Source organism: Oncorhynchus masou, chromosome 31 (assembly GCF_036934945.1).
Source record: "Oncorhynchus masou masou isolate Uvic2021 chromosome 31, UVic_Omas_1.1, whole genome shotgun sequence".
Lineage (NCBI taxonomy): Eukaryota > Metazoa > Chordata > Actinopteri > Salmoniformes > Salmonidae > Oncorhynchus > Oncorhynchus masou.
The window spans coordinates 79,422,700-79,439,176 of NC_088242.1; the positions used below are offsets into that span (position 1 = coordinate 79,422,700).

At 42.8% G+C, this 16,477-nt stretch overlaps 1 protein-coding gene across 2 annotated transcripts in view; it reads left to right on the top strand.

Moving 5' to 3' along the window:
- Positions 1 to 16,477, top strand: part of LOC135524526 (NT-3 growth factor receptor-like) — a 317,036-nt gene that overhangs the window by 61,039 nt on the left and 239,520 nt on the right. For both annotated transcript variants that reach the window (XM_064952127.1, XM_064952128.1), the window contains exons 2-3: positions 11,329 to 11,403; positions 13,550 to 13,621. In XM_064952127.1, coding sequence (XP_064808199.1) covers positions 11,329 to 11,403; positions 13,550 to 13,621 — 147 coding nt within the window. The remainder of the gene's footprint in view (positions 1 to 11,328; positions 11,404 to 13,549; positions 13,622 to 16,477) is intronic.

Genomic DNA, 16,477 nt, shown 5'->3' on the forward strand with positions numbered 1-16,477 from the left:
TAGCCTGCACTAACCATGGAACTGTGATGACACAGCCAAGTATTGTGCCATGCGTCGGTTTCAAACTGTTACGCCTTGTTCTGTGTTCTGCTCCATAGCGATTTAATTAGCTTACATGTATTATTTTTTATATATTATCAACCGTTACTAATGAACCTCAGCAACAACCACATGGCCGTGATGGCGTTTACAGAGGAAGCAAATGAAGGTAAACAAAACAATGTAATTAAATGGCATGATAATGTAGGCAATACCAACTGAAGGGAACTAACAGTAAATTGGCAGTTGAATATGTGTTTGTTATTAGGCCTTCTGACGGTCGATGCTGATAATGGCTAATATTTAACATAATAGACATAGGAAACAGTGAATGTCGGAGTAGCCTATGATTAAACATTTGAGAGTAACCACCCCTGCAAGTTAAAAGGCTACAATTTTAATTTTGCATAATGGCACAGCATTTAATAAATTGTACTGTGAGAAAGTTGATATGTTGATATTCTTAATTTTGCTGCCATATGACTGGTTTCACATTTGTTTCCAACGTTTATAAGGTAAAATAAATCTAAAACAAGTGTCAGTTATATTTACAATTATCCAAACAAATTACAAATTTCCATAGCTCTTATCAATAGTTCTTATCAAGTTGTAAATTACGGTGCATGGAGAATGCTGTTATTTCTATGGGGAATAAAAGAAAGCGGATGCTTTCGTTCATGCAGCCTGTTCATTAAGCAGATTGACCCGTGCGGCATTTTCCGAGATAAACTACCCAAGACGCACCTACAACAACAACACATAAAGCCTCACATAATTCTGCCCCGACCATGACAATTTCTCTCAACCAGTGGCATATGGGCTTTTTAGGTGAACACTGATGACAGCCTTTGATAAGCAGTGCCCCCTTTGTCAAAGGCAGGGGCTCAAAATATTTGACTTGTCAAGTCCCAGCGTGCCTTTCCAGGGTCCTGTTGGGGAGACGCATTTCTGCGGTGCTCCCCCAACATTCTGTCAGGAAAACAATCGAACATAAATCATGTTGCAGATATAGGATATGGTAGAAAGAGTATGTAGACTTTGATGTGGGCTACTGGCTGGAGATAAAATGTATGACAATGTAATAGACATTTTTACATCATGCAGGTTTATCCAATCAAATAGCCTAAGCTAAATGGCAGTCAATCAAATCAAATCAAATCAAATTTTATTTGTCACATACACATGGTTAGCAGATAGTTAATGCGAGTGTAGCGAAATGCTTGTGCTTCTAGTTCCGACAATGCAGTAATAACCAACAAGTAATCTAACTAACAATTCCTAAACTACTGTCTTATACACAGTGTAAGGGGATAAAGAATATGTACATAAGGATATATTAATGAGTGATGGTACAGAGCAGCATAGGCAATATACAGTAGATGGTATCGAGTACAGTATATACATATGAGATGAGTATGTAAACAAAGTGGCATAGTTAAAGTGGCTAGTGATACATGTATTACATAAGGATGCAGTCGATGATATAGAGTACAGTCTCTCGGTCCCAGCTTTGATGCACCTGTACTGACCTCGCCTTCTGGATGATAGCGGGGTGAACAGGCAGTGGCTCGGGTGGTAACAGGCAGTGGCTCGGGTGGTCAACTTAAACATTAAACATGCGCGGTCAGAATAGTCATGGACAGGCAAAAGGTGAAAACCAGGCAGGCTCGAGGTCAGGACAGGCAGACTCTTCAGGCAGGCGGGTACAGAGTCCAGAAAACAGGCAAGGGTCAAAACCGGAAGGACTAGCAAAAGGGAGAATAGCAAAAGCAGGCGCATGGGAAAAACACACTGGTTGACTTGAAACAGACAGGACGAACTTGCACAGAGAGACAGGAAACACAGGGATAAATATTCTGAGGAAAATAAGCGACACCTGGAGGGTGTGGAGACAATCACAAGGACAGGTGAAACAGATCAGGGTGTGACACTGTTCATCTGCTCATCCACTACATGTGAAAGACGGTGTCCTATTTGATTTAGCTCATTGTTAACAATGAACCAACGCTGTGTTATGTGGTGGTTGATCAGTAGTTCAATAAGCCCCCTCTCCCATGTCTTCACACAGATAGGGTTAAATCAGTAACAGTCACACATGGTGGTCATGATATGTAAATGATTGGTTTTGGATTCTCATTTTAATGTGACATGACACAAAATACATGTTAGCTAAGGATATATTGTTGAGTCATTAATTACACAGCACTTCCTGTGGAGGAAGGATAGCCTAGTGGTTAGAGCGTTGGACTAGTAACCGAAAGGTTGCAAGTTCAAACCCCCGAGCCGACAAGGTACGAATCTGTCGTTCTGCCCCTGAACAGTCAGTTAACCCACTGTTCTGAGGCCGTCATTGAAAATAAGAATTTGTTCTTAACTGACTTGCCTGGTTAAATAAATAAAATTTGCTACTTATACAAGTAGATAGGCTTAAATGTTCACATACGCAGATGTCATTGTGGGTGTCGCAAAAGGCTTGTGTAATCTAACAATACACACAAATCCATAAGCAAAAGAATGGAATCAATCAATAGGTAGTAGGTACGGTACTATACAACCGTGTAGAAGAGAATTGACATTGCAGTGCAGTGATAAAAGCGAGATGCAAATATCCTTTTTGTTATTACTGTACACATTTGTTTCTACTCCATTTCAAGCGATGAGGTAGTTGTGAGGTTGCCCTCCTTGCACATGGTGGTGATAGAACGGAGTAATGACTGTGATGGAGTCAGCTGACAGTCTCAATACAACTGAAGGGGTTTGTTCCAATGTTCACAGAGGTAAACTGCTGAGAAGGTAGGAAATCATTTTTTTCAACCTCCTTCTGGTATGTTTATGTCGGTGGGTCTCATGCTGATTTCTGCTTTTGTCTCTCTCTGCAGCACAACAGCATTAGTGGGTGAAAGTCTAACCCACTGCCAAGATCAGGAGAGAATGTTCATCCAAAATGGCTCCCTATTTAGTGTGCTATATTTGACCAGAGCACAATGGGTAGTGCGCTAGATGGTGAATAAGGTGCCATTTGAGATGCAGACAAAGGGTAAAAATCCCATCCTCCAGCTGGGTTGTCGCCCCAGTCACACAGATAGCCGCAGGCTTCAGAGAATAGGCACTGTGCTTCTCCATGCTTTAAATGAGTCTGTCACCGTGGGTGGCACCATCAAACCTGCAGACATTCAGTGCTGCCTGAGTGTTATGCTGTATTCCTCACCATCAGACCTGCAGACATTCAGTGCTGCCTGAGTGTTAAGTGCTGCCTGACTGTTAAACTGTATTCCTCACTATCAGATCTGCAGACATTCAGTGCTGCCTGAGTGTTAAACTGTATTCCTCACCATCAGACCTGCAGACATTCAGTGCAGCCTGAGTGTTAAACTGTATTCCTCACCATCAGACCTGCAGACATTCAGTGCTGCCTGAGTGTTACACTGTGTTCCTCACCATCAGACCTGCAGACATTCAGTGCTGCCTGACTGTTAAACTGTATTTCTCACCATCAGACCTGCAGACATTCAGTGCTGCCTAAGTGTTAAGTGCTGCCTAACTGTTAAACTGTGTTCCTCACCATCAGACCTGCAGACATTCTGTGCTGCCTGAGTGTTAAGTGCTGCCTGAGTGTTAAACTGTATTCCTCACCATCAGATCTGCAGACATTCAGAGTGTTACACTGTGTTCCTCACTATCAGATCTGCAGACATTCAGTGCTGCCTGATTGTTAAACTGTATTCCTCACCATCAGATATGCAGACATTCAGTGCTGCCTGAGTGTTAAGTGCTGCCTGACTGTTAAACTGTATTCCTCACCATCAGATCTGCAGACATTCAGTGCTGCCTGAGTGTTAAACTGTATTCCTCACCATCAGATCTGCAGACATTCAGTGCTGCCTGAGTGTTAAACTGTATTCCTCACCATCAGATCTGCAGACATTAGTGCAGCCTGAGTGTTAAACTGTATTCCTCACCATCAGATCTGCAGACATTCAGTGCTGCCTGAGTGTTAAACTGTGTTCCTCACTGCATCAGATATGCAGACATTCAGTGCAGCCTGAGTGTTAAACTGTATTCTCACCATCAGATCTGCAGACATTCAGTGCTGCCTGAGAGTTACACTGTTTCAAACTGTACCATCAGACCTGCTTCTGTATTTCTCACCATCAGATCTGCAGACATTCAGTGCTGCCTAAGTGTTAAGTGCTGCCTAACTGTTAAACTGTGTTCCTCACCATCAGACCTCTTCTGGGCTGCCTGAGTTTAGTGCTGCCTGATTGTTAAACTGTATTCCTCACCATCAGATCTGCAGACATTCAGAGTGTTACACTGTGTTCCTCACTGATCTGTGTTAGTGCTGCCTGATTGTTAAACTGTATTCCTCACCATCAGATATGCAGACATTCAGTGCTGCCTGAGTGTTAAGTGCTGCCTGACTGTTAAACTGTATTCCTCACCATCAGATCTGCAGACATTCGGTGCTGCCTGAGAGTTACACTGTGTTCGTCACCATCAGATCTGCAGACATTCAGTGCTGCCTGAGAGTTACACTGTGTTCCTCACCATCAGATCTGCAGACATTCAGTGCTGCCTGAGAGTTACACTGTGTTCCTCACCATCAGATCTGCAGACATTCAGTGCTGCCTGAGTGTTACACTGTGTTCCTCACCATCAGATCTGCAGACATTCAGTGCTGCCTGAGTGTTACACTGTGTTCCTCACCATCAGACCTGCAGACATTCAGTGCTGCCTGAGTGTTACACTGTGTTCCTCACCATCAGATCTGCAGACATTCAGTGCTGCCTGAGTGCCATACTGTATTCCTCACCATCAGAAGATGGGACATTCAGTGCTGCCTAAGTGTTATACTGTATTCCTCACCATCAGAAGATGGGGACATTCAGTGTCTCAGCATACTGTGTTCCTCACCATCAGAAGATGGGGACATTCAGTGCTGCCTAAGTGTTACACTGTATTCCTCACCATCAGAAGATGGGGACATTCAGTCTCAGCATACTGTATTCCTCACCATCAGAAGATGGGGTCGCAGTGTCTCAGCATACTGTATTCCTCACCATCAGAAGATGGGGTCGCAGTGTCTAAGCATACTGTATTCCTCACCATCAGAAGATGGGGTCACAGTGTCTCAGCATACTGTATTCCTCACCATCAGAAGATGGGGTCGCAGTGTCTCAGCATACTGTATTCCTCACCATCAGAAGATGGGGTCGCAGTGTCTCAGCATACTGTATTCCTCACCATCAGAAGATGGGGTTGCAGTGTCTAAGCATACTGTTTTCCTCACCATCAGAAGATGGGGTCGCAGTGTCTCAGCATACTGTATTCCTCACCATCAGAAGATGGGGTCGCAGTGTCTAAGCATACTGTATTCCTCACCATCAGAAGATGGGGTCACAGTGTCTAAGCATACTGTTTTCCTCACCATCAGAAGATGGGGTCGCAGTGTCTCAGCATACTGTTGTCAGGGGAGAAAGTTGTAGCTGAAATAGGCTTTCCGGTTCAACCATTTGGTTCAGATCACTTCACTCATTGTGCCAAACTGATTGACAGTGGCATTGAATTCTTTTCCTATATCTACAGTACCTGACAACTTTTTGAGCAACTTATCTAGCATATTTTCCTATAAACTCTAATCCATGTTACAGTGCTAATCCATCAGCGTATTTTAAAGGCATTTGCAAAAGCATAAGAAAGAAAGAAAATCATTATATTGTTGTTCCAATGAAGAGACTTAAGGAAACAATTTATTCCAGGAATACTCTATAAGGCATGAGAACCAGAATGTATTCAACTGATGAATTCTCACTTTGTCATTGGCGGGTCTTGGTTCAGTGCATCACTCCTTCTGTGGCTCAGTGGGCTCTCGGCACTAGAGGTAGGCCTACACTAAAATAAATCTGCAATATTTTATATTTATGGGGCAAAGACGGATTTCAGTCTGAATATTTTTAAAGTGAGGACGCTTTATTATACAAAGTTATCAGTAGCAGTGTTCAATCTGCTCACGGGTGATTTTTGGTATGGAAATATGCAAAGCACCTGTTAACTACAAAAAAATGTAAAAGCTGTTAGCCTACATTATCCTAGCACTCCTGGTGAACACTAGCTCCCACTCGTATACCACAGAGGAGGAAAGAGGGGGTGCTCTGTAGTTGTCAACCCAATCTACTCACTGCAGGTCCTACACTGTACTGCCCCGAAATACCAAACAATGTGATGTTGGTTTGACGTTTGATAAACATATACTTTGTTGTATGATCCACTCCACTCTATAGATAGGTGGTACTCTATACTCTCTGTACAGTAGGTGTGTGTTAATGTCCCTCTCTTCCTCTGCAGTTCTCTGACCACTCCCTCTCTGTAGCCCCTTGCAGTCTCATTACAGCCACTTTAGACAGCTAATTGGTGAATCACTCAATCAGTCAATTAGTAAATCATTCAATTAGGCCCTGGAGGACAGGCAGTGGGATAAAAAGTATCCAATTTTCATACTTGAGTAAAAGTAAAGATACCTTAATAGAAAATGACTCAAGTAAAAGTGAAAATCACCCAGTAATATACTACATGAGTAAAAGTCTAAAAGTATTTGGTTTTAAATATATTTAAGTTTCAAAAGTAAATCTAATTGGTAAAATATACTTAAGTATCAAAAGTAAAACAAACGCTGTAAATCATTTAAAATTCCTTATATTACACAATCAGCACAATTTTCTTCTTTTTAAAAAAATTTACGGATAGCCAGGGGCGCACTTCAATAAACAACATAATTTACAAATAAAGGATATGTGCTTAGTGAGTCTGCCAGATCAGATGCAGTAGGGATGACCATGGTTGTTCTCTAGATAAGTGTGTGAATTGATCATTTCGCTTCCTGCAAAGCATTCAAAATGGAATGAGTACTTTTGGATGTCAGGGAAATATAAAATGTTCATAATGTATTTTCTTTAGGAATGTAGTGGAGTAAAAGTCGGCAAAAATATAAATAGCAAAGTAAAGTATAGTATAGATACCCCCCCAAAAAAACTTTAAATTATTTTGACTTATGTTCCAACTGAGTGACCGCTGAGGATAGGCCTCATGCAGAGTTTAAAATAAACTCAGCCAATCAATCAGAATTTCCACAACTCATGTTTACTTTAAGAATTTAATCTCCGTGGGTATTGAATGATTCCGGTTTGTGTGAGGCGGTTTCCCTCTCCTCTCCTCTCAAGGGCAGTTGGGATATGCAAAAAAACACATCCAATTCACACGCATATTAATACACACTTGTACATGTGTGAAATGGAGAAATATAAGCACCCACCAAATAATAAGAAAAATAGCTTTTGGTTTTGTTTTACATGTCGAGTTCATCTGTCGAGGGAATTTGTTGTTCTACATTGCCTCCCCAAATGACGACCCACTTTACTGCTTTGGAAAGCAGAGTTGTTAGGTTACATAACGCTGTTTTATCAAGATGTGAGCGGAATAGTCTTAGTATTTTGTCTTTAAGATGAATTGCCAGGAAAGATGCCCGTGAATTTAACTCTAGAAGATTTTTTTTCTCCAAATCTGAGTGATACGTTATGCACCATAGCTGTTGTTCATCACGTTGTCTCATACATTTGCATTTTAAGCAAGTAGGAATGTCAAATGGATTGCCATAGTTTTGTACTTTGCAATGTTAACCCTCCACTTACTGCCATCTACATGTCCTTTTATATTCTCCTTGAATAAGACATTATCTGCTTTCCTGTCCATCAGTAGATACACAGTATGTGCTGTATGTGTGTGTATACAGTAATGTGTGACTTTATGCTTATACACTGTTGTTAACATAATACATACTGTAGTGTAGGCTACATGTTGTACACATGCACAATTTCAGTGCATAACACCCACAGCAGATTCCAGTCTCAGGTCAGCTATACTGTCCAGTATTCACTGGTCCCGTTTTAGCTTCATGTGGCCCCAACCGTGCACATGACCTACCTGCCATCTGGACAAAATCTCACATCTCACCTGCCATCTGATTTATCTCATATTTCTGGACCTGTTCATGCATGCTAAACAATCAGGGTTCTGAGGCATTTCTTAGCAGCTCCTTGGGATGTTGTTTCACATGTACGCATCACATGGAAAGAGAAGCAGAGAGATCAAGATGGTCTTCCTGGTCTGAACCAAGGGAACATTGCACTGATTTGAAACAGACCAGAGAGGGAGATGGGTTACATTTTAAATTTGTATGGATGATGTAAATATTTGAAGCCGATTTCAGAACTTGATGCCAAAAGAGGCTGGATGTAATTTCCTGAGCTCAGAGATCAGCAATATATGTTGTACAGCAGCTTGAGTGCTGATGGATGTGTGTGCTTGTGTGTTGCTGATGGATGTGTGTGCTCGTGTGTTGAGCGGTTTTGCAAAAAATACTTTTATGTGTGTGTACACAGAGGGTTCAACATGAAACCCAAAAGAGTTCTACCTGGAACAAAAAAGGGTTCTCCTATGGGGACAGGCGCAGAACCCTTTTGAAATCCCTTTTTTCTGAGGGTAGAAACAAATAAAAAAGAGTGTATATGAGAAGAAAAGATGAAAGTCAGAGTAATTGAACAGATAGATGGGAATGAGATAATGGACGTGAGAGTTTGAAGTGAGAGAAGTAAAAGTAGGACACTGTGGTGAGTCTTTTAACGTTAACTCATTAAGGTACTCACCAAGTTAATTGGCCACAATACATAAGCAATAAGGCATTGCAATTTCACCAGGCGCAAAGGTAACAATTACCTGTGTGTCTTGCTCTTACCAGAATGTGGTCGTCACTAGTTACCACAATCACAAAGTCATAAATCCGCCTTTTTCTACAATTTATCTTCTTAAAATGTGGTTTTAAACCTAACCCTAACTGTAAACCTAACCTTAAACACACTGCTAATCTTATGCCTAACCCTAACCTTAAAAATAATATTTGTATAATTTATCCAATTTTGACTTTGTGGCTTGGGTAACTAGTGGAAACTGAATAATGCTGAGTTTCAGTTTTAGTACAGTTCAAGAGCATCAATAGTCAGCATGGAGCACCCAGAGTGATTTTAGCTCAGTGTTGTGGAGATGCTCTTGGGACCTCCAGCCATTCGCTTTCATTAAACGTCCCCTCATTACGCAGGACGTAATTGCATTGTTGCTCATTTAAGCCAGCATTAAATCATGTGAATGTGCTTGCACTGGGGGTCATACACAGGAAAATTATTCTACCAGACAGTGTATCCCACATACACTATATGAACACTTGCTCGTTGAACATGTCATTCCAAAATCACAGGCATTAATATGGAGTTGGTCCTTGCTATGCTGCTATAACAGCCTCCACTCTTCTGGGCAGGCTTTCCACTAGATGTTTGTGCGGGGACTTGCTTCCAACATTGCTGCAGCAACTTGCTTCCATTCAATCACAAGAGCATTAGTGAAGACCATTGATTTAGGGTAATTAGGCCTGGCTTGCAGTTGGCGTTCCGATTCATCCCAAAGGTGTTCGGTGGTGTTGGGGTTAGGGCTCTGTGTAGGCCAGTCAAGTTCTTCCACACCGATCTCGACAAACCATTTCTGTATGGACCTCGCTTTGTGCACGGGGGCATTGTCATGCTGAAACAGGAAAGAACCTTCCCCAAACTGTTGAAAAAAAGGACCTTCCCCAAACTGTCCCGTTCTGTGAGCTTGTGTGGCCTACCATTTCGTGGCTGAGCCGTTGTTGCTCCGAGACGTTTCCACTTCACATTAACAGCACTTACAGTTGACCGGGAAAGCACTAGCAGGGCAGAAATTTGACACACTGACTTGTTGGAAAGGTGGCATCCTATGACGGTGCCACGTTGAAAGTCACTGAGCTCCTCAGTAAGGCCATAGTACTGCCAATGTTTGTCTAAGGATATTGCATGGCAGTGTGCTCAATTTCATACACCTGTCTGCAACGGGTGTGGCACCTGCCCGCCCGTCCAACATCACTACTCTGGACGGTTCTGACTTAGAATATGTGGACAACTACAAATACCTAGGTTTCTGGTTAGACTGTAAACTCTTCTTCCAGACTCACATCAAACATCTCCAATCCAAGGTTAAATCTAGAATTTTACAACAAAGCATCCTTCACTCATGCTGCCAAACATACCCTTGTATAACTGACCATCCTACCGATCCTCGACTTCGGCGATGTAATTTACAAAATAGCCTCCAATACCCTACTCAACAAAATGGATGCAGTCTATCACAGTGCCACCTGTTTTGTCACGAAAGCCCCATGTACTACCCACCACTGCGACCTGTACGCTCTCGTTGGCTGGCCCTTGCTTCATACTTGTCGCCAAACCCACTGGCTCCAGGTCATCTACAAGGCCCCCCTTATCTCAGTTTGCTGGTCACCATAGTAGCACCCACCTGTAGCACGTGCTCCAGCAGGTATATCTCTCTGGTCACCCCCAAAACCAATTCTTCCTTTGGCCACATCAACTTCCAGTTCTCTGCTGCCAATCACTGGAACGAACTACAAAAATCTCTGGAAACACTTATTTCCCACACTAGCTTTAAGCACCAGCTGTCAGAGCAGCTCACAGATTACTGCACCTGTACATAGCCCATCTATTTAGCCCAAACAACTACCTCTCCCTCTCCCCCTACTATATTTATTTATTTATTTTGCTCCTTTGCACCCCATTATTTCTATCTCTACCTTGCACATTCTTCCACTGCAAATCTACCATTCCAGTATTTCACTTGATATATTGTATTTACTTTGCCACCATGGCCTTTTTTGTTGCCTTTACCTCCCTTATCTCACCTCATTTGCCCACATTGTATATAGACTTATTTTTCTACTGTATTATTGACTGTATGTTTGTTTTACGCCATGTGTAACTGTGTTGTTGTATGTGTCGAACTGCTTTGCTTTATCTTGGCCAGGTCACAATTGTAAATGAGAACTTGTTCTCAACTTGCCTACCTGGTTAAATAAAGGTGAAAAAAAAAATATATATATATATTTTTTTAAATAGCCGTTTAAATAGCCACAAGTTTGAAGGGGTGTCCACATACTTTTGTAAATATAGTATCTTTACAAGACTATATTAATATACTTTATTTGCAGTATTGCCTTGAAGCTTCCTCAGATGGGGCTGGAAGGATGAACTTTACAACTGAGATGAACTGTACCTGCGACAAATACGAGAGATGCAGTACATAAATCCACAGAATAAACATATAGGTTGAAAGTAGATTTTTAAACTGACTGTCTTCTGTTCTTTCCCTGTGTTCCAGACACATTGAGAACTGGACTGGCCTGCAGACGCTGAAAGATGTGGACATGGAGCTGTACACTGGACTTCAGAGACTGTGAGTATAAACCTGGGAAGAGAGCAGGAACATAAACCATTTACATACTGATGGTGATATGTGGTTGCTGCAGAGCCCAGAGTGAGCCCAGTGTTGATCTAGTTATGATAGCATACCATATGGATGTGAGACCATGGGCTGTTTCTTGGCCTGAAACATGCTATATGCAAGACATATTTAATGGTATGCAATGATCCTTATCTCACCACCCAGGAACATGGCACCAGGTCTGGTTGGCACACATGCTCTATCAGCACTATTGACCACTAGCAGTTGCTTATGTTGCAGGCGTGTTTATTTGAATGCACTGAAGCCAGCCTAAAACAACAGGGCCTCCCTACGGCCCGTTTACACTGATCAAATAACGCTGGAATAGTGGCCAGGAAATGTAATTAAGTCCCTAAACACCCTGGCCTCAGCTAAACACTACAATAAGTCTCTTTTCTTCCTCCCTGCTTTGCTGATTCCTTCCCCCATGCCTACTACCCACCCTCCGACATCCTGGTCAGACATCCTGGTCAGACATCCTTGTCAGACATCCTGGTCCCTCTGAACCTGTGGGGAACACTTCCCTCTGGGTAGTCTCCCCCAGTTTCCCCCAGTCACCTCCAGGCTCACCCAGTTTCCCCCAGTCTGCCTAGCTTCCACCAGTGTCCCTCAGCCTCCCTCAAACTCCTTCAGCCTCCCCCAGTCTAAACACTGGTCCTATTAGGGGACACCCAAAGCAGTTGAACAAGGCTGATTAACAGCTCCTCTCATTAACATCAGGCTCACCTGGAGTGGGCTCTGGCTCCTCTGCTCCCTCCCTCCCTCCCTCCCTCGCTCTCCTCCAGCAGCAGCCAGGGCTAGATGATAGGGATGACTCACCAGGTAGTGTGCTGCACAGGCAGACCGGAGCAGGAGCTACACTGGGCACACGCTGGGTCAGCAATACGGGCCTCAGAGCCTCAGCCAGCCCACCTCACTGATTAATATTTAAGTACAAGCCACAGGGGGACATGTGACACATACGCCTGTGTTGGCCTTGTTAAATCCTTCACTCCCAGGTCCTGATGTGTCTGACATTGACCACACTGTATTACCCACTGGGCTGCCCTTGTTTAAGCCAAATTCAATATGGGGGAATAAATGTCTTAACATGCCTATTTATGCTTACCAAACACCCAGTGTTACAGTTTCACATCACTGTTAGCCATACTGTATGATGCCATCAGGACTGTTCTGATGTAATCATTCTCTCTCAGATGGATTCTACTGAAAAGAGCAGACTGTTCAATGCAAATAAACAGCTTGCAGATGCCTAAAATAAAAAATGCATTCAATATACATAATTGATCTCAGCTAAGGAGAGAGAGAGAGAAGATGCAGGCTCTTGATACTATCCTGACTATAATGATGCCCCTTGTGGAGAGAGAGGAGCAGGGGAGACAGGCTGGAAGATAAGATTAGATGTCTTTTAGAATTCTTCAATCTTCTTCAATCTGGCGACCCAAATGTCGCCAATTGCGGGCCTGGCAATGATCTGACTGGTTAGCTTGTTCGGTAGCGGATCTGATAATGATCTGACTGGTTAGCTTGTCTGGTAGCAGATCTGGTAATGATCTGACTGGTTAGCTTGTCTGGTAGCGGATCTGGCAATGATCTGACTGGTTAGCTTGGCCAGTGTAAAATTCAGTTAAGAGCCCAAAATATTCCCTCACACAATCCCAGTGCACTGCTTTCACAGCCCATGATTAACTGTAAATGATGCATTTATGAAGACCTGTCTTCGACCAATCAGCAGACAGTTGCTGTTTCTGCGAAGCTTGTGCGATCTGAGTGCCTACTTCTTAGTGTGGGTGTAGCCACGCTACACTGAAAAACCCTGGTTTCTATGGACACACTGGCAGGAATATGTCGGTGGTTATAATTGTGGAATAGCATTTTATTTTTCTTCATGCTTACTTTATCCATAAACGTAGGAGGAAACATCTGTTAGTATCAACAATAGTAACCTTGAGTGAATCGTTTTTCCCCTTTATGCTAAACATCTCACCAATGTAAATTGACACGATCTCATGCCTGTGTATAATTATTTCCATATGTGTAACTTTCAGTAAACTGTTTACATGCCTTACGTGTGTGTGTCACTGTGTGTCTCTTCCAGAACAATCATGAACGGCAACCTGCGAGGTATCCAGGCCAGAGCCTTCTCCCAGAACCCCCACCTGCGCTACATGTGAGTGGTGTTACTGTTACCTCATTCTCTCTCTCTCTAGGCTGACTGGTAAACACAAATGAGAACATACATCACATCTGCCATTCATCCCCTCATCTTCTTTACAATTCTTTTTGGCAGACTGCATTGTTCACAGTTCACCCCCGTCTGACTGTGCACACTGACTCACCGATCTTCATTCAACAGTGACATATTCAGATTGACTATGTCACATATTTACCAAAGCAAGCAGAGTTTAGTTTAGCACAAGCTTGGGAGCGTCATGACAGAGCAGCCATTTCCACTGTAATCCTGATTGTTTATATGCCGGCATCCTGTTCCACAAGAGACCCACAAACCATTCTAACTCTCTCCCTGTGACCCTGTCCCATCCCAGGCATACATTATCCTAACATACATAATTCACCCACATCAACCTCCTCTTGAAGGAAATAAGCATGTTCCTTCTGCAGTGATATGCCAGTTCAGCTACAGTGCCTGGGTCTTCTTCCTGGTGCTTCACATACGGCTGAACACACACAGTTCCACCATGTTATGTTTTCTGAGTCTGTTCATAATGATTAGAGAGTTTAATAGGCATATGTACAGGGTTGCAGATGTAATTATATGGTACAGTGAAATTCTTAAGCTTCAAGCTCCAACAATTCAGCACAAAGGGAAATAAAAATAGAAAAATATAATAAAAATAGATAATAATACAAATTTGAGTATATACATATTGACAACTGTACAATGGTAAATGTCTGTTGGGGTGGGGGCACAGGTGGCTTACTAGTGGTGACTATTCAGCGTGATAATGTCCACTGGAGCGGGGCAGGGTAACCCCCCCCCCCGGAGGTGGGAGAGGGGAAATGTTCATCGGGGGAGAGGCATGGGGGGATTGGAAGTCCGACGGGTTTATTCAGCAGCCTGATGGTCTGTTGGTCTGTGTGTGGAATCTATTGGTCAGTCTTACAGTTTTTGCAATGATACTCCTATACTACCCGCATTTGAGTGATGGAAACGGAGAGAACAGGACATTACTCAGGTGGCTGGGGTTTCTGGTGAACTTCTTGGCCTTCCTGCGACACCTGGTGTTGTCGGTGTCCTGGAGGGTAGGCAGTGTGTACCCAATGGTACGTTCGCCTGAGTATACCACACTCTGTAGCGCCTTGCAGTCCACGGCGGTGGAGTTGCCGTACCAGGCTGTGATGCAGCTTGACAGTATGCTCTCGATGGTGCTCCTGTAGAACACTGTGAGGGCCTTCGGGGACAGGCCGAATTTCTTCAGCATCCTGGGATTGAAGAGTTGCTGTCATGCCTTCTTCACCATGGTGTCCGTGTGGTTGGACTATTTCAGCTCAGAGGAGATGTGTAAGCGGAGGAACTTATAGTTTTTGAACGCCTTTACTAGAGGTCGACCGATTAATTGGAATGGCCGATTAATTAGGGCCGATTTCAAGTTTTCCTACCAATCGTAAATCTGTATTTTTGGACACCAATTTGGCCGATTTTATTTTATTTTAATATATTTTTTTACACCTTTATGTAACTAGCCAAGTCAGTTAAGAACATATTATTATTTTCAATGACGGCCTAGGAACGGTGGGTTAACTGCCTTGTTCAGGGGCAAAACGACCGATTTTTACCTTGTCAGCTCCGGGATTCAATCTTGCAACCTTACGGTTAACTAGTCCAACGCTCTAACCACCTGCCTCTCATTGCACTCCACTAGGAGCCTGCCTGTTACGCGAATGCAGTAGAAGCCAAGGTAAGTTGCTAGCTAGCATTAAACTTATCTTATAAAAAACAATCAATCAATCAATCATAATCACTAGTTAACTACACATGGTTGTTGATATTAATAGTTTATCTAGCGTGTCCTGCGTTGCATATAATCGATGCAACGCAGGGGGATGATTTAACCAAAGCGCATTTGTGAAAAAAGCACAATCGTTCCATGACTGTACCTAACCATAAACACCAATGCCTTTCTTAAAATCAATATACAGAAGTATATATTTTTAAACCTGCATATTTCGCTAAAAGAAATCCAGGTTAGCAGGCAATATTAACCAGGGGAAATTGTGTCACTTCTCTTGCGTTCATTGCACGCAGAGTCATGGTATATGCAACAGTTTGGGCAGCCTGGCTCATTGCAAACGAATTTGCCAGACTTTTACGTAATTATGACATAACATTGAAGGTTGTACAATGTAACAGGAATATTTAGACTTATGGATGCCATCCGGAACGGTTTCGTATTTCACTGAAATAATAAACGTTTTGTTTTCGAAATGATAGTTCTGGATTCGACCATATTAATGACCAAAGGCTCATATTTCTGTGTGTTATTATGTTAAGTCTATGATTTGATATTTGATAGAGCAGTCTGACTGAGCGATGGTAGGCAGAAGCAGGCTCGTAATCATTCATTCAAACAGCACTTTCGTGCGTTTTGCCAGCAGCTCTTCGCAAGCACAGTGCTGTTTATGACTTCAAGTCTATCAACTCCGAGATTAGGCTGGTGTAACCGATGTGAAATGGCTAGCTAGTTAGCGGGGTGCGCGCTAATAGCGTTTCAAACGTCACTCGCTCTGATACTTGGAGTGGTTGTTCCCCTTGCTCTGCATGGGTAACGCTGCTTCGAGGGTGCCCTTTGTCGATGTGTTCCTGGTTCGAGCCCAGGTAGGAGCGAGGAGAGGGACGAAAGCTATACTGTTACACTGTCAATACTAAAGTGCCTATAAGAACATCCAATAGTCAAAGGTATATTAAATATAAAATGGTATAGAGAGAAATAGTCCTATAAATACTATATTAACTACAACCTAAAACCTCTTACCTTGGAATATTGAAGTCTCATGTTAAAACGAA